Source organism: Centropristis striata, chromosome 4 (genome assembly GCF_030273125.1).
Source record: "Centropristis striata isolate RG_2023a ecotype Rhode Island chromosome 4, C.striata_1.0, whole genome shotgun sequence".
NCBI lineage: Eukaryota > Metazoa > Chordata > Actinopteri > Perciformes > Serranidae > Centropristis > Centropristis striata.
This window is the reverse complement of record NC_081520.1, coordinates 31,609,712-31,634,275: the sequence shown is the minus strand read 5'-3', so window position 1 is coordinate 31,634,275 and position 24,564 is coordinate 31,609,712. Positions and strand designations below refer to the sequence as shown.

At 40.1% G+C, this 24,564-nt stretch overlaps 1 protein-coding gene across 1 annotated transcript; it reads left to right on the top strand.

Moving 5' to 3' along the window:
• Window positions 1-15,616: 15,616 nt before the first annotated feature.
• Window positions 15,617-24,019, top strand: ctsc (cathepsin C). The gene is made up of 8 exons (XM_059331870.1): window positions 15,617-15,929; window positions 17,206-17,351; window positions 18,062-18,216; window positions 19,226-19,381; window positions 20,036-20,154; window positions 21,939-22,070; window positions 22,215-22,447; window positions 23,250-24,019. The coding sequence occupies exons 1-8, from the start codon at window positions 15,770-15,772 to the stop codon at window positions 23,514-23,516; spliced, it is 1,368 nt and encodes a 455-aa protein (XP_059187853.1). The 5' UTR covers window positions 15,617-15,769; the 3' UTR covers window positions 23,517-24,019.
• The last annotated feature ends 545 nt before the right edge of the window (window positions 24,020-24,564 follow it).

The window sequence follows — 24,564 nt, the reverse complement described above, 5'->3', positions numbered from 1 at the left end:
AGTATTATATTTAATTTTTTTTTTTTTTTTTTATTGGGGTAATTTAACTGTGTGGTAATAGTACTTTTAATAAAGTTAGTGTCTGTAATATAAACTATGGTACAGCAAATTATAATAATTCAAAACAGATTAGAGATGCACAAGCAACCAATCCACATTAAACACGTTTCTTCTGTCAATGTCATTATGAAATTGTTTAATCCAAACATTTTTGTCCCACAGCATTATTCACTTACATATAAATAAATAATTGTTGCAACAGCCATTGTGAAAAAGTTAGAAAATAATTTCTGGAGAAAGACACATTTTTCACAGCTTACATTTCCAGTCTCCATGACTTTTATTTCATCCAATAGTTGGACAAACTCCCATTTTTTTTTATCGCCCACAATAAATGAACTCAACAGTCTGTGAGTCTCTGGCCTACATGTTGAACCCAGTCAGTGAAAGCTGCTCGACAGCACCTCGACAGCTCCTGTGATATTTACTTCCTCCTCCATCTCCTTCAGTGTCACACTGACATGGCAGCCAGTTTGACAGAGAGACACGGCTCCGCTATGAATCAGCCCCCAAAAACATTTCATTTAACTGGAGGCATACAGGTCAAGACAATGAAATTACCCTGCCATCTTTCATTCTCTCTCTACATGGTCTCCACTGTCGCCATCCTTTTATTTCTCTTTTTCTATCTCTGACTACAGAAATTGCTTTCTTCAAAATGAAATCTCCAAATGTTGCAAATGACCTGCTATTCAAGTAAGCGGAAAGGATGAAAAGGCAATAAGCAAATGTCAGGAATACAAGAAAAAAGTGGAAAAAACAAAAGCAAGCAGGCAGATTTTGGTTTGTTACTTTTACTTCACTACATTTTTAGGCAAATATTGGACTTCTTACTCCACTACATTTAGCTGACAGCTTAAGTTACTTTTCAAGTCGGGATTTAACATAAAAAAACATGATACATTTAAAGTGATTAGACTTAGACTATTTATTTTTTAATTTAACTTCATAACAGTATATTAAGTCGTTAAAATGACCCTACCTTGAGAAAAACACTGCTTACATAAATGCATCACTAATAATAACACAATAATATGTTTGGAATATATAAAACAATCTGAGTAGGTTCATGCTGCATAATGAGTACTTTTACTTTTGATACTTTAAGTACATTTCGATGCTGATACTTTGGTACTTTTACTTTAGTAAGTTTTGAATGCAGGACTTTTACTTGTAGTTGAGTAATCATGCAGTGTGGTATTTGTACTTTTACTTAAGTAAGGGTTCTGAATACTTCTTCCACCACTGGTTACTACAGTGGAGGCAATTTGGGCAGAACATGTAATATATTATATAATACATTAATCTGCTCTGCTCGGTTCAGCCATTGATTGGTTTAGTATGGTCTCATGGCTGCATCAATATTATTTCATTTGTCTCCTGTGGGATGCTCCCATGTGGGTTAAACTATTGATTTAATGATCATAGATCTCCATAGCTGCCTCTTCATGTCCACTTTAAATAACCAGTTTAAATGATTAATTGTGCCGGGACAATTTATGTGATGTTGCATCATTAATAACTCTATTCAGTAAAGAAGCAGCATTTTTACATTTGCTATACTGAATTAGTTTTTGTTTTAACTTTAACAGTATGTCATTGGCTTAAAAACAACAGCTAATTAGCCTGTGTATCGTTTAAGATGCTTTTCAGTGACTAGTCAATTATTATTGATTGTGAAGTGAAAACTGTAGAAGAAATCAATGAATGACATCAAACTAACCTTGTAGAAATAAGATCCAGTGTAGGCTTGTATTTATTTCTTCATTATGTTGAATAGTGAAGATAAGAATAGAAATTATAACAGAATTGAATGGGGAAATTATTATCTAGATAGTGATCAAGTAAAAAAAAAGTAAGACTAAGATTAAGACTAAAATATAGCATTTCTTGATGATATTAAATCTAAAATAGACAAATCTTTGAATAGAGTTCTTAAACACTTTTAAATACTCATAACAAAATCAGTTTGAAAATGTTTATTCACTGAAAACAATATAAAAGATGAAAGAAGACAACAACATTGTAGTTATTGCACTCTTGTGTACATACTTGTGTTTTATTATTAGAACCTTTTACAAAACCAGAGTGCAGTAACTACATTTTTGGGGTCAAAGGTTAAAAAGATCGTCATGATTTTTTAGCATAAAAATGACATCATCAGTACATGTAGAAGTGTCATATCACTGACGTACCTATAACCCATTTGGCTGGCCAGTTAAAAAACGTTAAAAAACTTTAAAGCAGTTTTTCTCAGTTTGACCCTTTGTGTAGTTACTGCACTTAGACTTTGTAGGGCAGAATACAGAAGCTGCTCAGTTTGCATATCCCCGATCCTGCTGCTGCTTGAACCAGAGAAAAATGTTACTTAAGGAATAGTTTGTTATTTGGGACATACTGCTGAGATTTATAAGGGGATATCAACAGCAGTCAGCAGTAACTAGCTGCTGCTGGAAGCCTCTTACTCACAGACATGAGAGTGGTATTAATCTCATCTAACCCTCGGCAAGAAAACGATGAAGCAGATTTCAATGTCAAATTGTCCTTTCTGATTTTCCGAACACATCCAACTTCCACTAGAGATTATCATAACACCATCCATAAATGCCATAATAATACTATCCATAAATTCTTCAGCTGACATGTTTAAAATAAATCAAAACCTGATTCTGCCAGATATTAAATGTTGCTAAAGACCCAGCGGGGTTTGACTTCTAATGCCATAAAATTTATCTTAAGATATTTGCAGTGGTGGAGTGTAACAAAGCACATTTACTCAAGTACTGTACTTAAGTACAATTTTGAGGTACTTGTACTTTACTTGAACATTTCCATTTAATGTTGTTTAATTGGAAAATACCCAATCGAATAACCTGAGGATCATTTGTATGTTAATGTACTGTGCCTTTGGAATTTAGACAGGAAATCTATGTTTTCATTTCACCAGATGAACATGGCCAAGAGCTCTCAAATTTGATTTTACTATTTTGTTTGGTGAAAAAATATTAGAAAGGTAAAATAAGCTTGGACTTAATCAAACCTTGGCAAACACTGGGGTATTGTGGCTCTGAGCCATGATTCCATTTGAACTTCAAATTTATTGCAGGATCATCATGTAGCCTTTTCTATAGTCAAACAGCTAATGGAGCCATTACTATGTCTAACACAAACTGGGCCACTCTGTGAAGAAACCGTATTTTAATCCTAAGGGACAAAGTTACATTTGTTTTTCTTTTTTGCTCACTCTATCCCGGACGAGCCCCCATTTGTTACAACCCTGGCTCAGAGGTTGCAACAAAGGAGAGAGGGGACACAGAACTCTGAGGATAGTTACAATATTTATTGATCAAAAAGAAGCATAACGTGTGTGTATGAGTAAGTGTAGATGGATGTGTGTGTATATGTGTGAGAGTAGATGAGATAATCAGATCGTCAGCCAGAACAGCAGCCAGCTGCTCAGCCAGGAGAGAGAGAGAAGACTGACTCAGGCGGCCTTTTGTAGATGAGACCACACCCTGAGGCGTGGTCTGCTGAGGACGGCCCACTGCTTCCTGGTAGGGACTGAAGGGAAGCAGGCAGATACACGGGGCCGTCACATCCCCCCCCATAAAGACGAAGAACCATAGGCTTCTGAGATACTAAGGGGTAACCGATCTGGAAAACAAAAAGCACAGCATAGACATGGAACACAGTAACACAAGTACACCTCCATCTGCTCCTTTCGATCCTCTCCAACTCAGCAACTTTGGTACCTAAGAAGCAAATTAAGAATTGGGGAGAGAGGCACAGCTGTAAGAATAAATGGACACTGTCAAAATAACATAAGACTAAGCACGTGACAGTGCATCAGCAACAATATTCTCCGACCCCTTGATATGACGGATGTCAAGGTTAAAGGGCTGCAAAAACAAGCACCACCTCATCAGACGCTGGTTTGGATTCTGTAATGAGTGCAGGAACGTTAGAGGGTTGTGATCAGTATAAACTACAAGGGTTCTCCCCCCACCGACATACACTTCAAAGTGCTGCAGGGCCCAAATGAGGGCCAGGGCCTCCTTTTCAACGATAGAATAATTCAACTGATAAGAATTGAATTTCCTTGAGAAAAACCCAACTGGATGCTCAATACCATCTGGACCAGCTTGTAGAAGTGCTGCTCCAGCCCCCAAGTTACTGGCATCGACCTGAAGCTGGAAGGGGTCACCTAGCCGGGGAGCTGCCAAGACAGGTGCAGAGGAAATGAGATTTTTGACATTCACAAAAGCAAGTTCACACTGAGGGGACCAGTCAAATTTAACCTTCGCTCTCAAGAGGTTAGTCAGAGGTGCAACTACCGTGGAGAAATTCTTACAAAATCCTCGGTAGTAACCTACCATACCCAGAAACCGCATTAGCTCTTTCTTAGTAGTGGGAGTTGGAAACTGGTCAATGGCGATGACTTTAGCTCTTACAGGACACACCTGACCCTGACCAACCACCTTTCCCAAATAAGTCACTGTACCTTGAGCAAACTCACACTTTGCTATATTAATGGTCAGGTTGGCCCAAGCCAAACGTTCAAACAGAGCACGGATCTGATCAACATGTTCTGCCCAGGTCTCACTGTAGATGACAACATCATCTAAATATACTGCACATCCCTTCAAACCTGCTACTACTCTGTTCATTAGTCGCTGAAACGTAGCGGGAGCGTTCCTCAAACCAAACGGCATGACAGTGTAAGAGTAGAGGCCTGAGGGTGTAATGAATGCAGCAATGTCTTGAGCTCGTTTTGACAAGGGCACCTGCCAGTATCCCTTCAAGAGATCAAATTTGCTCACATATTTCGCAGCACCCACCTGATCTACACAATCCTCCATGCGAGGAAGTGGATAAGAGTCTGGCTTTGTGATGTTGTTTACTTTACGAAAATCAGTGCAGGGTCTAAAGGTTTTATCAGGTTTACCAACTAACACACATGGGGAAGCCCAGCTAGAGCAGGATGGCTCAGCAATCTTGTGCTCTAACATGTATTTCACCTCTGCCTCCAGCTGAAACTGTTTCTCCTGAGGGAACCGGTAAAACCTTTGACGAATCAGTGCAACATCACCCACATCAATATCGTGCTCTATGAGGTGGGTCCTTGAAGGAGTATCTGAGAACAAAACAGGGAATGACAAAATCAGATCACTTAACTCGTTCCCCTGCACTGCCGGCAAATGTCCCAACAACTTGTCCAAATTTTTCAGGGACTCTGAATTTGAAAGCCTGCCTTGCAAAACAGCAACATCTGGACTCTCAATCTTCTCCTTTACACTATCCAAAGATGGAGAGGACACACCCCCCACAGAAGACACCAAAGCCACTGGCTTCACTTCCCCCTGATTAACACGTGGAATATAGGGTTTCAACATATTTACATGACATAATTGTGTTTTCATACGCCTGTCAGGAGTGGAAACCAGATAATTTAAATCTGTAACCTGTCGAACCACTGTATAAGGACCTGCGAACTTTGCCTGAAAAGGGGAACCCACAACTGGGAGGCTGGCCAGAACCTGATCTCCAGGGCAAAAGACATGCACTTCAGCCCGGCGATCATACAGACGCTTCATCTTACCTTGGGCCTTCTCTAAATTCAGTTTTGCCATTTTTATTGACTCATACAGTCGTCTTTTGAACCCATTTACATAACCTGTTAATTCTTCTGGAGGAGGAGGTTTCTTCCACTCAGAATGTAACACAGCCAAAGGACCGCGAACTGTGTGTCCAAACACAAGGTCATTTGGGCTAAAACCAGTGCTCTCTTGTGTGACCTCTCGAGCCGCCAGCATCAACCATGGCAGTCCTTCCTCCCAGTCATGACCCAACTCAGTACAATATGAACACAAAAGTGACTTGAGAGTTTGATGAAAGCGTCTGTATGATCGCCGGGCTGAAGTGCATGTCTTTTGCCCCGGAGATCAGGTTCTGGCCAGCCTCCCAGTTGTGGGTTCCCCTTTTCAGGCAAAGTTCGCAGGTCGCAGGTTATACTTCTACTCCACTGCATTTTGATTTGATATTGCACTTTTTACTCCACTACACTTAGCAGACAGCTTTAGTTACTTTTCAGGTCGAGATTTAACATAAAAAACATGATACACATACAGAGATTAGACTTTTTTTTTTTTAAATGTTACCTCATTAACAGTATATTAAGTAGTTAATATGCCCTATCCTTACAAAATTAAAACCCTGCTAACATACATGCATCAATAACATTTTTTAAATAATATATTTGGAATATATATAACAATCTGAGTGGGTCCATTCTGCATAACAAGTACTTTTACTTTTGATACTTTAAGTACATTTTGATGCTGATACTTTTGCACTTTTACTGCAGTAAGTTTTGAATGCAGGACTTTTACTTGTAGTGGAGTAATTTCACAGTTTGGTATTCATACGTTTACTAAAGTAAGGGATCTGAATACTTTTTACACCACTGGATATTTGATGTTATAGCACCCTTGAAAGACCCTAAATCCCTCAATTTTCTCCTCTATAGCCCCATACACACTGTGTCTTGTGTTTGATATTATAAAAGTGTACCTTTGGATTCCTGCATTTGTAGTATGACATTTTTCCTGCCATTATAAAAGAAAAAAATTGAATAAAAGCAGGTAGTACAGTGAGTAATCCTCATACAGCATCCCACATCTTGCAGTTATTGTGTTTTTGTTCCCATGTAAATGGCATGTTGTGGGTTTAGCGTAGTCTGGTGGGCTCTATAAATAAAGTGTGTGTGGGCAAGGGGTGTCATGGTAGCATGTGGTTAACAGTGAGAGTCTGACTGTGCCTGCAATTGCGTGGACATATATATTTTCTGCATGTATATACGTATAGCATGGGTGTGTGGGCATGTACATATGTGCAGTGAAAACGTTTTGGCTCCATTGTGTGTAGGTGTTTGCGTATATGGCTGAGGTAAGTGAGCGTGAAGCCACTCCAGAGGACTTAATTTAAATGTGAAGGATGTAACATCAACACCACAGGGCCGGAGTGGCCAACCCCACTCTGTGATGGAGTGGCTCCACCCACACCTCCAACTTAATGAAATGCTGCTCTTGCCTCCTTTTTTGCAGCTGATTGATGTGGGTACCGGAGCACAGAAAAAAGGCAATGATGTCACAGCTGCTCAGAGATGTTCTCTCCCATCAAGTGAGACTGAAACAGGATTGAAGAGCTAAAGTCTTACGTAAGCGACACGAGGAGTCTAATGGCTTTTAAACAGCATTTTAAAATATGAATTAAAGGCAGTTTAGTCACAGATGTTCATCAGGTATTTAACAGCTTTGATGATGACTCATCCAGTCTGAACTGAACAGTTTGATAAATTAATTTTAGTATTGCGCTAATAACAATTTCAGTAATTTATTCACAGTTTAAATTTGCATAAGTGTAGTCTTACCCTCGACAAAATGCAGGATTGATCAGGCTCCAGTGGCTGCTGCAGTTTCAAGGAAAAAAGTTTTTTTTTTTCTCATGTGGTAGGGAATGAGGAACTGTGCAGAGAATACAAAGAGGGGAAATACAGAAGGAGGCTACTGCTCACACACATATTGTGCATCTGAAAAAGCATGCACACGCATGCACACACACACACACACGACTTTCTGTGGTTCGAATGTCCCAAATCTGTTTTGCTGCCTTATGTAAATGTGGTATCTTTTGGACTTTTGAGGTTTTGGACCAAACAAGACACTCAATCATGTTACACTGGGCTCTTGGTAACTGTTTTAAATGACATTTTATAGAGCAAATGGAAAATTGGCATGTAAACCGGTTCACACATGGGTTAATGAGAGACAATGGGCCTCTGGGCACAGACATACCCCAGCAAGAACACTTCTACATATGAGCCAGACACTTTATAGTGGTTTACCCTCTTTTTGTTGTTGTTTTGTGTCTATCTGTAGCCATTTCTTTGAGGTGTTCAGTAGGAGATAGTTCTTGTGAGTCCAGTCACTGAAGGCTTTTATCAGATCCCTATATTCAGATTCCTGTCCATTCCTAATACACGCCACAATAGCAGTGTCGTCCAAGTACTTCTGGATGTGGCAGGACTCAGAGTTGTATTTGAAGTCCGCTGTGTACAGTGTTAACAGGAATGGAGCCAGAACAGTGCCTTGTGGAGCCCCTGTGCTGCTCATTAATGTCCCAGAAACACAGTTCCCCAACCTGACATACTGTGGTCTTCCTGTCAGGTAATCTGTGATCCAGGATATTAAGCAAGGATCCACTCCCATCTCTGTGAGCTTGTTTTTAAGTATTTTGGGTTGGATGGTGGTATAGTTGCACAGACAGGCTGTGTGTTGCATGATGTCTGTAAAAAGTATTCCAGAGCTTTTGTGTGTGTTGGGGAGACATGCACAAGAAATGTCAGAAGCCGGAAGTATGGAGAACAACAGCAAGGGGACGACAGACTGAGAGGGTCGGACAGAAACCAAAAAGGCATGACAGAAGAAGAGAAAGTGTGATCGAGAGAGAGAGAGAGAGAGAGAGGGAGAGAGAGAGAGAGAGAGAGAGAGAGAGGGAGAGAGAGAGAGAGAGAGAGAGAGAGGAAGCCATGCAAACTGGGAACAAATTTGTGGGTGCCAATATAGCAGAACTGAAAGTCACTTGAGTTTTAATTTCCTGCCAGTGGAAGCGAGAACAATATCAAGATTGAAACACGAGTTTCAATGAGTCACTCTTAGAGGGAGCTCAGTGGGTTCAGGCTGTTAACATTCATAACATCACCCCTCTATCTTCCCCGCTCCTCTATTTTGCATTATTGCATAGGCACACACATGCGCATAAATGCATCAACATACACATGTTCCCACACTAATGCACACACACACACACACACACACACACACACACACACATACAGTGTAATGGCAGTAATGAGACTGCATGACTAATACCTCTTCAGTCCCTTCTTCAGATGAGTGCTTATTATGGTCTGTTAAGGAGATGAGTCAGTCTATGTCATGGTTACTATGGTGATCAAAGCCTTTAGCACTTCTCTTAAGTGCCTGCTGGTAAAAATAAAGCTCTTTAACCCCTTTAACTACAGACCTATCAGGCTGCAATGACACACACACACACACACACACACATACACACACACACACAGAGACACCGACACACACACACACACATACATACATAAACAGGCAAGTTGGCTCATTGACCTCCCTCAGAGGACAAGTGAAAAGAGAATTCCTCCACAGGATTTTTGCAATTATTATGACAAGAACTAAACACAAACACAATGAAAGAAAATGTAGCAAAAAGACCTTTCTGTCCTGTTTACACAAACTAATGGAGAAAATGTGACTTTTGGAGCTCGGTATGTCCAAACACCCAGGGATCAACTGCAGATCACCTCTGGGTGAGCCTCTCTATGTGGAGGGCAATTTTCTGCCGCTCCACATGCCGCCAGCTCCTGATGCGATGTCATTTTGGTGTTTCTGGCTCATCACACAAAGTATCACAAACCTTGTTGATGTTTCAACTTTGGAACATGACCAAATTACTGATACAGATCTTTTAAACCAAACTCTCTTTTGAAAACAACTGTTAGATTTTACAAACCCGACAACAGCTGTATGCATGTGCGGTCATAAACTAGCTGATTATCAAATTGGTAAGATAGCATGGTTAAAGTGTGGATTTATTTATAATTTGTATTGAAAGTTTGGCTGAGTGTGAAATCACAAACTGTTCCATTCATTGACTAATGTTACTCTCCATATAATGAACACTGGGTAGTTTAATATAGAATAAGCAGTAAATTGATTGATTCATTACTGAGACGTGCAGTGTCGCACACCATTTACAGCAGACAGTTTTTAAGGCTCGGCTGTTTGAGGGTGCTCTCAAAGAATCAGAGAATTATGCTTAACAGATTTATGAACATTAAATCTTAGTGAAATCAACAAAACGAAATACCACTTACATGGATACACCTGCATGAATATTCCTACAGTAGCTGCCTTTTATAATAATAGTAATAATCATGATGATGATGATGATGATGATAATAATAATAATATAATAATAATAATAATATATTTCTGTGTATACTGTATTTAAGCTAGCATAGTAGCTCTGTCAGCAGGCCCAGGTCACCTTGTTCTAATCCTCATCTTTCTCTGATATTATTATCATTATTATTAGGGCCCGAGCAGGCAACGACCTGCGAGGTCCCTATTGTATTTCGAATGATTATTTATTATTAGGGCCCGAGCAGGCAACGACCTGCGAGGTCCCTATTGTATTTCGAATGATTATTTATTTTTATTATTTTTATTATTCTTTGTCCCAAATGATCGCATATTTCACTGCCTGAACATACCCCAAAACTCATGAAACTTGAAATATAAGTCATACCTGGCGAAAAATTTTATAATCTATTGTCATCCTGAATTTCCACCACTAGGTGGCGCTATAATAAAGGAAAGCGCGTTTAGGCTAATAACTCCCGCATACTTTATCGCACATTCAAAAAACTTATATCCACGCGTTCACTGAGTCGTGCTGAATCTCCTGATATAGGCCACTCCCATTTTCGCCTACCGTTTTTTTTCGCAAATTCGCGAAATGTCGCAAACCTACTTTTTCGAACTCCTCCTAGGTAATTTCATCGTTCTGCACCAAACTTTGCACACAGCATCTATGGACCCTCATAACCAAAAGTTATTAAAAGAGTTTTGATTACCCAAAGAATACTCAAGTTATTAAATAACAACTTCCTGCAGGTGGCGCTATTATCAACACAAAACACAAAGTGTTGCATATCTCCACATTGGTGTGTCTGAATGACATGAAACTCAGGTTACTACTTCCCCATGAGCCCCTGAGGCTCTCTGCAAAATTTTAGGCAATGACCACTAGGTGGCGCTCTTTAAATTGAAGTATTTCGTATCTCAACATCCCTTTGTAGGATTAACACCAAACTTGGTTTAATTATTGTCAATGCCCTCCTGAGGATAACCCTTGAAGATTTTATTGATCCGCCCATAGGTGGCGCTCTGGTGGCAGTCTAAATTAATAATTGCCACCGTGCTCACACCATAGCACTTAAGGGCAATAATATTCATAGGGGTGGTATAGACTGTGACGGTGTGTCCCCTGTAACTCACACACCAATAAAAATGACCAGCAGGTGGCGCTATTATCAACACAAATGTTTTTGGCTAATAACTCCCACATAATATGTCGCACATTGTTAATTATTAGGGCCCGAGCAGGCAACGACCTGCGAGGTCCCTATTGTATTTCGAATGATTATTAGGGCCCGAGCAGGCAACGACCTGCGAGGTCCCTATTGTATTTCGAATGATTATTCTTTTTTTTATTATTATTTTTCTTGGTCCCAAATGATCGCATATTTCACTGCCTGAACATACCCCAAAACTCATGAAACTTCAAATATAAGTCACACATGGCGAAAAATTTTATAATCTATTGTCATCCTGAATTTCCACCACTAGGTGGCGCTATAATAAAGGAAAGCGCGTTTAGGCTAATAACTCCCACATACTTTATCGCACATTCACAAAACTTATATCCACGCGGTCACTGAGTTGTGCTGAATCTCGTGATATAGGCCACTCCCATTTTCGCCTACCGTTTTTTTTCGCAAATTCGCGAAATGTCGCAAACCTACTTTTTCAAACTCCTCCTAGGCAATTTCATCGTTTTGCACCAAACTTTGCACACAGCATCTATAGACCCTCATGACAAAAAGTTATTAAAAGAATTTTGATTACCCAAAGAACACTCAAGTTATTAAATGATAACTTCCTGCAGGTGGCGCTATTTTCAACACAAAACACGAAGTGTTGCATATCTCCACATTGGTGTGTCTGAATGACATGAAAGTCAGGTTATGACTTCCCCATGAGCCCCTGAGGCTCTCTGCAAAATTTTGGCCGATTACCCCTAGGTGGCGCTCTTTAAATTGAAGTATTTTATATCTCCAAATCGGTTGGTCGGATTAACACCAAACTTGGTATACTTATTGTCAATGCCCTCCTGAGGATAACCTTTGAGGATTTCATTGATCGGCCCCTAGGTGGCGCTCTGGCGGCAGTTTAATTTAATAAGTGCCACTGTGCCCAGGCCATAAGACTTAAGGCAATGAAATTCATAGGGGTGGTATAGACTGGCCCCTGTAACGCACAGACCCCGACGGCAGCATGCCCCGACACGCGTGTCCTGCGAGGGCCCGTTCAGTACTGCGCGCAGTCCTAGTTTTTATTTTTTTTCTTCCCCCCAAATGATCGCATTTTTCACTGCCTGAACATACCCCAAAACTCATGAAACTTTAAATATAAGTTACACATGGTGAAAAATTTTATAATCTATTGTCATCCTGAATTTCCACCACTAGGTGGCGCTATAATAAAGGAAAGTGCGTTTTGGCTAATAACTCCCACATACTTTATCGCACATTCAAAAAACTTATATCCACGCGTTCACTGAGTTGTGCTGAAACTCGTGATATAGGCCACTCCCATTTTCGCCTACCGTTTTTTTTCGCAAATTCGAGAAATGTCGCAAACCTATTTTTTCGAACTCCTCCTAGGCAATTTCATCGTTTTGCACCAAACTTTGCACACACCATCTATGGACCCTCATAACAAAAAGTTATTAAAAGAATTTTGATTACCCAAAGAATACTCAAGTTATAACATAACAACTTCCTGCAGGTGGCGCTATTTTCAACACAAAACACAAAGTGTTGCATATCTCCACATTGGTGTGTCTGAATGACATGAAACTCAGGTTGCTACTTCCACATGAGCCCCTGAGGCTCTCTGCAAAATTTTGGCCGATTACCACTAGGTGGCGCTCTTTAAATTGAAGTATTTTATATCTCCACATCGGTTCGTCGGATTAACACCAAACTTGGTATACTTATTGTCAATGCCCTCCTGAGGATAACCCTTGAAGGTGTTATTGATCGGCCCCTAGGTGGCGCTCTGGCGGCACTTTATTTTAATAAGTGCCACTGTGCCCAGACCACAAGACTTAAGGCAATGAAATTCATAGGGGTGGTATAGACTGGCCCCTGTAACGCACAAACCCCGACGGCTGCATGCCCCGACACGCATGTACTGCGAGGGCCCGTTTAGTACTGCGCGCAGTCCTAGTTTATTTTTATTATTTTTATTATTCTTTGTCCCAAATGATCGCATATTTCACTGCCTGAACATACCCCAAAACTCATGAAACTTTAAATATAAGTCACACATGGGGAAAAATTTTATAATCTATTGTCATCCTGAATTTCCACCACTAGGTGGCGCTATAATAAAGGAAAGCGCGTTTAGGCAAATAACTCCCACATACTTTATCGCACATTCAAAAAACTTATATCCACGCGTTCACTGAGTCGTGCTGAATCTCGTGATATAAGCCACGCCCATTTTCGCCTACCGGTTTTTTTCGCAAATTCGCGAAATGTCGCAAACCTACTTTTTCGAACTCCTCCTAGGTAATTTCATCGTTCTGCACCAAACTTTGCACACAGCATCTATGGACCCTCATAACAAAAAGTTATTAAAATAATTTTGATTACCCAAAGAATACTCAAGTTATTAAATAACAACTTCCTGCAGGTGGCGCTATTTTCAACACAAAACACAAAGTGTTGCATATCTCCACATTGGTGTGTCTGAATGACATGAAACTCAGGTTACTACTTCCCCATGAGCCCCTGAGGCTCGCTGCAAAATTTTGGCCGATGACCACTAGGTGGCGCTCTTTAAATTGAAGTAATTTATATCTCTACATCGGTTGGTCGGATTAACACCAAACTTGGTATACTTATTGTCAATGCCCTCTTGACAATAACCCTTGAAGGTTTTATTGATCGGCCCCTAGGTGGCGCTCTGGCGGCAGTTTAATTTTAAAAATGCCACTGTGCCCAGACCATAAGACTTAAGGCAATGAAATTCGTAGGGGTGGTATAGACTGGCCCCTGTAACGCACGCACCCTGACGGCAGCATGCCCCGACACGCGCGTACTGCGAGGGCCCGTTCAGTACTGCGCGCAGTCCTAGTTATTATTATTTTTATTCTTTGTCCAAAATGATCGCATATTTCACTGCCTGAACATTCCCCAAAACTCATGAAACTTTAAATATAAGTCACACCTGGCGAAAAATTTTATAATCTATTGTCATCCTGGATTTTCACCACTAGGTGGCGCTATAATAATGGAAAGTGCGTTTGGGCTAATAACTCCCATATACTTCATCGCACATTCAAAAAACTTATATCCACGCGTTCACTGAGTTGTGCTGAATCTGGTGATATAGGCCACGCCCATTTTCGCCTGCCGTTTTTTTTCGCAAATTCGCGAAATGTCGCAAACCTTCTTTTTCGAACTCCTCCTAGGCAATTTCATCGTTTTGCACCAAACTTTGCACACAGCATCTATGGACCCTCATGACAAAAAGTTATTAAAAGAATTTTGATTACCCAAAGAATACTCAAGTTATTAAATAACAACTTCCTGCAGGTGGCGCTATTATCAACACAAAACACAAAGTGTTGCATATCTCCACATTGGTGTGTCTGAATGACATGAAACTCAGGTAACTACTTCCCCATTAGCCCCTGAGGATCTGTGCAAAATTTTGGCCGATGACCACTAGGTGGTGCTCTTTAAATTGAAGTATTTTATATCTCTACATCGGTTGGTCGGATTAACACCAAACTTGGTATACTTATTGTCAATGCCCTCTTGAGAATAACCCTTGAAGGTTTTATTGATCGGCCCCAAGGTGGCGCTCTGGCGGCAGTTTAATTTTAAAAATGCCACTGTGCCCAGACCATAAGACTTAAGGCAATGAAATTCATAGGGGTGGTATAGACTGGACCCTGTAACGCACACACCCTGACGGCAGCATGCCCCGACACGCGCGTACTGCGAGGGCCCGTTCAGTACTGCGCGCAGTCCTAGTTATTATTATTATTATTATTGTAGAATAATAAAATTGCTGAAATTTAACAAACTCATTAAAGTTAACATAATTAGCTGAGATAAAAAATATTTAAAAAAAAATAGTCAATGAACACCCCCTTTTTTCATGGACGCTATTTTAAATATCATGCCCTTTTCTCGCGTCTACTGCGCATGCTCCCATTTGGCAGGTCATATGACAAGACAAACGAAACCGAGAAGCGGACAGACAAAGAACGGTACAGGACGAGAGAAGTAACTGATGTGTGCTTCCTTGTTCGCCTAAATCTTAATAGGAAGCGGAGAAGTCAGGATATTTAGCGTGATGAGAGCTCCTAAATATATCAGTAAATTGCTACACTTTGGTATATATTTGGTGAATACTCTAACATTAGAAATAATATCGTAACTAGGTGTAGTTTAACCGTCGCAAACGTTAGCTAGTCAGCTATACTGCTGGCTACGTTCACGCATGCGCATCGTGCTGTTGGTGTCAGCGATCTATCTTGACCGTGGAAGCTGACATGTGTATCTTTGTCAGAAGTTTGCATAAATATCAGATAGTGCACCATAGTTAACAAAGAAGTCAAAGCGGGTCAGGTGGTGCTGAAAGACACGCGGGGTCAAACTTGTCAAAAGTATTTTTTTCAGAAGACGCAGATCTGGCTGCGTAGTTCTTGAAGTGTGTGTGTGTTTAGACAGGTGAGGTAGCTGTGTGTGAAGATGAGGCTGAGCAGTGTGCTAGCTTGTGTGTTCCTGCTTTGGGTTGAGGGGTCGAGGGGTGACACACCGGCCAACTGCACCTATGAGGACCTGCTGGGGACATGGGTGTTTCAGGTGTCCAAAGGAGGACACGACAAAACCGTCAACTGCTCCGCTGAAGGTAAAGACTCCCCGAGAAAACACTGCTCACACCACGAGACTGGTCAGAAGTGAAACTGTAATTTCACAATTTAGACATCAGGTGACATGTTGGGGCCTGTTTTAATTTGGGTTTTCAGTTCAGAGGAAAAACTTGTGGTGATTTCCCTGATTACTTCCTCTTGTGTTAGCTTTCTGTTACTGTCCATGGTGTTAACCGGTCGGTTTTGACCCATGTCTTAAATGATCCCTAAAATGCCCACCAAACAATAATTTATCATCCAATTTGTTTCTTACCTCTTGGTTACCTTGTTAGGCTTCCTTGTCCATGTAAAGATAATATATATATATATATAAACTTATATATATACTTCGTGTGCCCCCTGGGCCTTTCTTTTGACAACATAACCCTCGTTTGCAATTTTGGTAATTCGTTTGCAAAAATGGTAAAATTAACCTCAAGAGAGGTATATAAATAACAAATAAAAAGTTATGTTACCTGACTATTACTGAGGGGTATAAGAAGACGTCTCTCAAATAAATTGTTTCATTTATTTTAATATTGGCTACTAGTTCCAGTCGTTGTGTGCAAGAACATGCATGTGTGGCAAAAAGTGACACTTAGTGTGTTCTTTGCAGATATATTTTTGTAGAAGCAGAATACATTTGATGCAATAAAAAGTTGTATGGTACTTTTATGCATTTAAAACCTAAAAAGGGGCCGGTGGCAACCCTAACAGAAGAGGGTTAATCAACGTTGGTTATGCTTAGTTTTTGAAAATTAATGTGTTGCTGTCAGTGTGTTTACTCCTGCTACTGCACCTGCCAGGAGACTGCAGATGAAAGTTAGCTTTAAGCTAATACCTAGCATCGTTCATGTCCTTTACAAATAAGATGCGGTGATAGTAGGAAGTTGATTCATAATGTGATCAGAGGTTATTTAAAATTATCCAATATTTGATAATAGTTGGATACTTGACTAAACCTCAAGGGTGCTCACTTAAACTAGTAATTGAAGTCAGGTGTTTCAATCAGTCAGATTGCAATCAGGTGTGAGTTAGCAGTCCCTACCCTCATGAAAGACTATAAACCTGGGTCTTTAATATAAAACATCTATATCAACTTTAGTAGCTAATTCTGTTTGATTATGCAGTGAATGGGCCTTCCAGTAGCTCTGACATAATGACAGCCAATGTAATCTTAACACAGCAGATTTTAATATTGTGGGAACATTTGGTTAATCTTAACTTCCTGCAGCTAAGATATTGTGACTTGTATGCTGTGGTGTTCCTCCTCAGCTACCAGTGAGAGCACAGTGACTGTGACCCTGGAGAAACTGTCTGTTGCCACTGATGAGCTGGGGAACACTGGCTTCTTCACCCTCATCTACAACCAGGGCTTTGAAGTGGTTATTAATGGGTACAAGTGGTTCGCCTTCTTCAAGGTAAAGCATGCATTTACACTTCACTTTTCAGTATTTTATCATGGTCATCCTGCAAAAACTAATTTCCTCAGTGGTCAAGTTTTCACTGGGGTCTGTTAAACTCTAGCTGCAAGCTTGTTTATTTCCCAGTCTTTTATAACTCTTAACTTATATTATGCATCTTCCTTTAGTTGGCCCAGCTGATCACAACTTTATGTAGTCAAAGGTGAACTCATCATTTACACTCCCTGCTATTAGACGTCTAGTTTCACTATCACTCAACTTCCTGTCCCCTCATCTGATATGAAGGTATCTGGAAAATATGCGTATCTTCAGTATGCCTCGGCCAGGCTGAAATTAGTTGCACTACTTTTAAGCGACTATATTGAAGGTTAGCCTTGTAGTCATGTGGCGTTTCTCACCACTCACATGACACTGAGTTGAGGGAAGTGTCATAACCTGACTGCTTTCAAACCATTTTTATGACTTCGCCACGTCTGGCTCAACTTCCCCTTTTTGTTTTGACATGATTTTTAGCTTAATGTAGCTATGTGAGGAGGGGGAGATTTTTTTTTCTTTTTTTGTTATTTGACTTTATTAACTCCTGATTCTGTGTGCTCAAATTATAGTGCATTATGTGTGGAATTATCTGATATTTAAATTCTTTTTTTTTTTTTTGTATTTGCATAAAATTGCATATAATCCCGATCAATGTCTCACTACACTTTCAGTACACTGAAGAGGGCCCGAAGGTGACCAGCTACTGTGACCAGACCTTGCCAGGCTGGGTCCATGATGTCTTGGGCAACAACTGGGCCTGTTTTGTAGGGAAGAGAGTGAATCCAGTACCACCCCAAATAAATTACAAACCACTCTTGAGCAGCAGGTATGTACATTATGATTGCTTGTTATATATTTCTGTTTGTGCTGAGCGTTGTTTGACATCTGCTTTAGTCTACGCTTTCATTTCCTCCCTCGTTCTTCCTCTGATCTGATCGGAGTTAGCCACTTGCGCTCAGTAAGCTTAGAATCTGATGTTTAAGTACGATTGTTGCTTAACAGGCAATGTAAAATGTACTTGAGAAATGAATGAAAAGTCTGTTTCTGGCTAAATAAACTGCTCCATGGTCTTTGGTTCAAGTTGGACTTAAACCAGGTTATTAAATTACAGAAGTGTAAAAGGTTTCTTCATTCCTGTCCCTGCTTGCTTTTCATCATTGTTTCAACAAATATTTGCATATTGAAAAGCATTCATTGTCCCAGCTCTTTATTAGTACTACTGATGGTCAGTGGATGACCTCAAACTCGTGACATTTTTCTCACAAGCAGAAAGTTAATGATTGCAACTGAAACATTTATACTGTATAGTGTTAAATTTGTAGGCAACACATTCTACCAGTATGATTTTGAAACAAGGCTGGAGTTGCTGGTTTTGGCTGGACTTTAACTAACTGGAGTAAGATCTTTTCTGCAGCGGCTTCTGTTTTGGATGCTGTGATGCCTGTAGGTCTGCCTTGTCTTCCTCTGGATGAAAATTACTTGTATTGTGTTCATTCTGAACTTTAAGTGCAGTTTCTTGCTGGAAAAGTCTGCAGCACCCGAGGGAACAATTGAGCTTGAAACTGCTTTACAAAGCAGTTTTTGACATCTGTATCAATAACTGGAAGTTGTATTGGATAATATAAAAATAAAAACCTCAGTAGCAGAAGTTGGTTTTTATTCCAGCACTACTGGACAATTGTTTTACACAGTCAAAGTGTGTGGGTTTTGTAAAACGATGCACATTAGTCAACTAACATTGATGGCATACTGTTATTCAACTCAATGACATTGTCTGCAATTTCTTCACTTCTGTTTGACCCCCTTTTAACACATGTGACCTTATTCACCCCCAGGCTGCTCCAGAAGCCGTACAAACACAACCTGGACTTCATTGATTCCATTAACTCTGTTCAGAAATCCTGGAAGGCTGCTCCTTACCCAGAGCATGAGCTGTACACTTTAAAGGAGCTGCAGTACAGAGCAGGGGGTCCAGCCTCCCAAATCCCTGTGTGAGTATTTAACTGTATTTACCATAGAGGTAAATGCATGAAGGCACATACACTTGTCACCTTTTTTACTAAATAACTAGTGTGATTTTTAAAAATAAATTGCTCCTGCATTGTTTTCTCCATAAATCCTGCTGAGCTCTCAACCTTTCATTAGGTTGAAGGGTGTATTACTTTTATACATGGTACCAATAATGCCATTGCAGCCCAAATGGGTGTATCTGCAGTCAGTGATTCTAATCCAATGACACTTTTGCCAAATTCTGCAAATATCTACTCATAGTTGTCCAGTTTTTGTTTTTCTTTGGCGTACACTAAGAACAATGTTAATTCACAGCTCTTGCTCTTCAGCTGTAGGGGAAAAATGGTCCAACACTGTTCCAGCTACTCTCCCACCTTCCACGTCTTTACAAATAATGGAGATGTTGGCTGGAGTGTGATTTGTTTTGGTGGAGAGTTCAAAATTCACTCTTTCTCCCAAGTTGCCGACTCATCTTTTTTAATGGATTTACAGTTAACTGGTTTAAAAACTTGAAAACATAATTACTCTAATTGACCCATCATAAGGTTGAGCGACATGCATTTATTTTCTTTGAGGTAAAAATCATAAAACTTATCTAATGCAAAATTCCCTTTCTTTCTCCTTTCTGACTTTAGGCGTGTTCGCCCTCAGCCTGTGAAAGCTGATGTAGCCAAGATGGCGGCATCGCTACCTGAGCGCTGGGATTGGAGGGATGTTAACGGCGTTAACTTTATGAGCCCTGTGCGAAACCAAGGTAACATTCAGTTGCTATCCTGCAGAAACCTTAAGCTCAGTATTTTTACTATTCAAGGTGCTGTAAGTAGCATTTAGAACATTAATGCAGCAGAAAAAACTATTTGCTATGTAAAGTTATATTGAAGCAATGGCATCCTGAGCAGAGAATGAAGTCCTGCTCCCTGTGTGTTGTAATCACAGGTTCTGTTTATTGTGTTAGCTGGTCCAGATGCATGTTGGCGCATGCACATAGCATAGGGCTACCCAGTGTGTTTAATGTGACTGCAAGGGGTCCTGACCAAGCATGCATATTTGACAAGGAAGGAATTGGTGATGGGAATTTTGGCTCTTTTTTTTATTTTTATTTTTTTTATTGATCCGGATCATTTGGCTCAGCTCACCAAGAAGAGTCGGCACTTTTGGCTCCCAAATGGCTCTTCATTTTACCACATACCTTTTTTATAATTTAGAGTAAATTTAGGTTTTGATTTGTATTTGAACACGTCATAGGGGTGTGCCGTATCGTTCACGATTATACCAGCATACTTTTTTTTTATATTTTTTTATTTTTTATATGGGTAAAAAAAGAGTAAAATATTAATATCGTCCCACGTGATTGATCGGTAATCAGATCCGTGAGGCTTTAGGTGATCGGTATCGGTCCCAAAAAACCTGATCGGACCATCTCTTAAAAAAAATTCCCAGTCCCATCATTCACTTAAAAGAGCTGGCTCTTTGATATCATACTTGTGCACTCGCATAAGAAATGTAAACAATATGAATCAGAAGACTTGCAGGAAGCAGACAAAGGTGTACCTTCACACTCCAGCAGCTGTCAATGAAGGCAGACTCTGAACAGCACTTTCTTTGCTTCCCTCTTGGCAGGCCTGGGTCTGCTCTCTGCTCTCCTCCTGTGTTTCTGCACAGCCTGGTGTGTGAGTGGAGAGATTATGCGTGCTGAGTAGTTTGAGTGTGTGAGAGGGCCTCAGTAGGGCTGGGTTTAAGGATCTGGAGAGGTCTGAAGAGTTTCAATAGAAGCCCTTGAGCCACTGTGTGTGCAGCGCTGCAAAGCTTATTTTGCTTCACTGTTTTGAGTCAGGTGGATTTTGTAGGATCTATTTTAGTTTTTACAAAATATAAAAAAAGGTATGATTCAGACTAAATTGACCTGCCTGCTTCTCATCACATGCAACCCAATGGTGGATGGTAAATGGAAGGTGCAGGTGTAACTGGCAATGTAGCAAATTAAACCTTCATATGTCCTGAGAGAGGGCTGTAAGTTTTGTGTCCTGTGGGTCAGCGTGACAAACCTTTACTTCCGAAACTGATTACACAATATTATAAAATATTATAACAGCAAAGTTTTCCCACGAGCACAGATCTTTAATAAGGTGTTACAACTGTTTGAATTGCTCTTAAGAGACTTGAGTCTTGGACCCAAATGAAAACTGTTCTCACTGTCACCCACACTTGACTCATTACTACAATTAAACCGTCTCGCAAATCCCCATCGCCTCTCTTCTCTGACCTAATTTGTTTCTGCAGAGCATTTTATTAAGAACCTGGTGTCTCACACTATGGATAGTAACCAGTGGCTTTAATCAGTGTTTCTGTCTCTGAGCCTTGCTCTATTATTATGCATTACAACTAGTGTGGATAAGTACACTGGATTTTTCTAATTTTATTTATTAGTTTGACTGTACAATTCAAATGATATACTAGATGGCAATATATTTACTTATTCCAGTGCTGTTTTGCACAGTTGTGATGTTTACTTTAATGTAAATCTTTGTTCTGTTTCAGCATCATGTGGAAGCTGCTACTCCTTTGCCTCCATGGGAATGTTGGAAGCACGCATTCGAATCCTCACCAATAACAGCGAGACTCCCATCCTCAGCCCGCAGCAAGTCGTCTCTTGTTCTGAATATTCTCAAGGTAAACTATCTAAAATTTTACTGACCATATCTGCAATATTTTGCCATTTTTATGTAAAATTGATTTCAATTAACTGAGCCTCTGTTATAAAATGATGTGCACTGTTGAGCAAACCAGATGTGACGCTTATCTCTCCTCTTCAAGGTTGTGATGGCGGGTTCCCATACCTGATTGGGAAGTATGTGCAGGATTTCGGTATTGTGGACGAGTCCTGCTTTCCGTATATTGCAAAGGACTCTCCGTGTGGCGTTCCTCAAAACTGCGGCCGCACTTACGCTGCCGAATACAGCTACGTCGGTGGATTTTATGGTGGCTGCAGTGAGATGGCAATGATGTTGGAACTGGTCAAGAATGGACCCATGGGAGTCGCCTTTGAGGTACAACAGCTGTTCACTGTTTCCAAACTGCTATTACTATTATTACAGTATAGCTTCATTCATATTTGTGAAATTTCTTTTTAGTTTTCATATGTACTACAGCTATCCTTAAAGTATGTACTGTTGTGTGCATACAACTGGAATATACTACTCCAGAAAAGCATGCACACTTGCCTAGAAGCTGTAGGACATTCTTGTATATTTGGCATATTGCAGTTCCCAATATTATGTGTTTGGTCAAACTCTTATCTTTTTTTTTTCTGGCATACTAAATAGAATGGTACTATGGGTATTGAGCGCACCCTGAGTAAAACAACTAAACAACTGGGTTTTTTGCTCTGCCAGTGCAGCTTAGAGTTTAAATGTCAGAAACTGTTGTTCAATCCTTCCCTTGTTTTGGCCCAAAACTCTGATGCTGTATCTTGCTGAAATCCACTTTAACAAGAGGCCACTTTATCAAACTGAATCCTCTGCACAAATGAGTCTTTAGGAAGATTTTTATTGCTAAATAAAATTGGAATCTCTTTGAAAAATTTTTTAAGGAGAGACATGAAGCAGATTTAGCAAATCTTATCTAAGCAAGTAAGTTTCTGAGTGTAAGGGCCTGAACTGCGAAAGCCAGATAACCTTTAAGTCCTAGTCAGAATACCCAGAAGGCCACTATCAGAAGATGTAAGAGGTCTCAGGGTTACCAGATCTTTAATACAATTAGGGGCCTGGTCATTTAAAGCTTTGTTTCTCCTTACAATCAATTATAGCCTGATGCAAAGTAGAAAACATGACCCCTGCCGTCCTTCCACAGGTCTACCCTGACTTCATGCACTATCAGGAGGGCATCTACCACCACACAGGCCTCGCAGACGCCTACAATCCCTTCGAGCTGACCAACCATGCCGTGCTGTTGGTGGGGTATGGTCGCTGCCACATGACTGGACAGAAGTTCTGGATCGTCAAGAACAGCTGGGGCACCGGATGGGGCGAGGATGGCTACTTCAGGATCCGTCGGGGCAGTGACGAGTGCTCCATCGAGAGCATCGCCGTCGCAGCAAACCCCATCCCCAAACTGTAGAAGCTGGATGTTAAAAGCCACTTCTATCAGGGGTTTACAATCACTGCAGGTGTAGTAAAATGAGGGAACCATAATCCTACATTAGTTAAAAGCAAAAATCAGAACAGCTTCTATTCTTTTCAGTTTCTGAAAATATTGACAAGTTTACAGCAGATTTAAATTTGAGGGAAACGATTCAGCATGTTGTAAGCCGACCACATTGCTTTGATTTGTAAAGATGTTTTAACGAGCACTGATTAGCTGCCTATGAATGATGTAATTCAAGCTGTAACTGCCAACACAAACACTTTTTACATACTGTGATTAATCACGAAGGGTTATAAACTCTAATTCAAAGGGAACTGGTAACTGAGCAGTCTGTGTTTGTAGGACCTTGATTCTTTGTCTCAGGGAAGCAGCGGTGGAGAATCTAATATCGTCTGTCCTTGCATCAGATTGAAAGAGTCACTGCCATGTTTTGTCTGTGGTAACAAGTTAAAGGGGAATTTTTGATCAAAGGGATGTAAGTAATTGATTTTAGTGCCTTTATTCTGATTTGCACTTAAATTTAACAGAATAAAAGCATTTCAAAATGTCTATCTAAATGTTTCTTTTTTCTAAAGATGATGGAACACAATTCAAAATCTTCCTTGGATATCTGATATCTACAGGGTTGTTGCTGGTAGAAGTATTTGGATCCCTTCAGTAAAAGTACTAATGCCTCACTGCAAAATTACTCCAAGTGAAAGTCTTGCATTCAAAACTTTAAAAGTACTAAAGTATCTGCATAAAAGTTTAAGTAAAACTTATTGTGCAAGCAGCATTTCATTGCTGTCAAGGTAGGATTTATTTTAACTACTCAAAATGCTGTTATGTGGTTACATTTATATCTGTGTACATGGTTTCAAATTAATTTTCCTATTAAATGAATCATCTGAAAAGTACATAAAGCTGGCAGCTAAATGTAGTGGTTTCAAAAGTGCAATATCTGCCTCTAAAATGTACTAATGCCTCAAAATTGTACCGAGTACTTCAAACGGGGTCAAGACAAACTACTAGCAGATGAGAA

What these genes read in the sequence shown, in the direction of transcription:
- ctsc (XM_059331870.1), top strand. Translation starts at nt 15,770, where the DNA reads ATGAGGCTGAGCAGTGTGCTAGCTTGTGTGTTCCTGCTTTGGGTTGAG. An exon ending in AAACCACTCTTGAGCAGCAG is followed by an intron (nt 18,217 to 19,225) that starts GTATGTACATTA and finishes ATTCACCCCCAG; the next exon opens with GCTGCTCCAGAAGCCGTACA. An exon ending in GAGCCCTGTGCGAAACCAAG is followed by an intron (nt 20,155 to 21,938) that starts GTAACATTCAGT and finishes GTTCTGTTTCAG; the next exon opens with CATCATGTGGAAGCTGCTAC.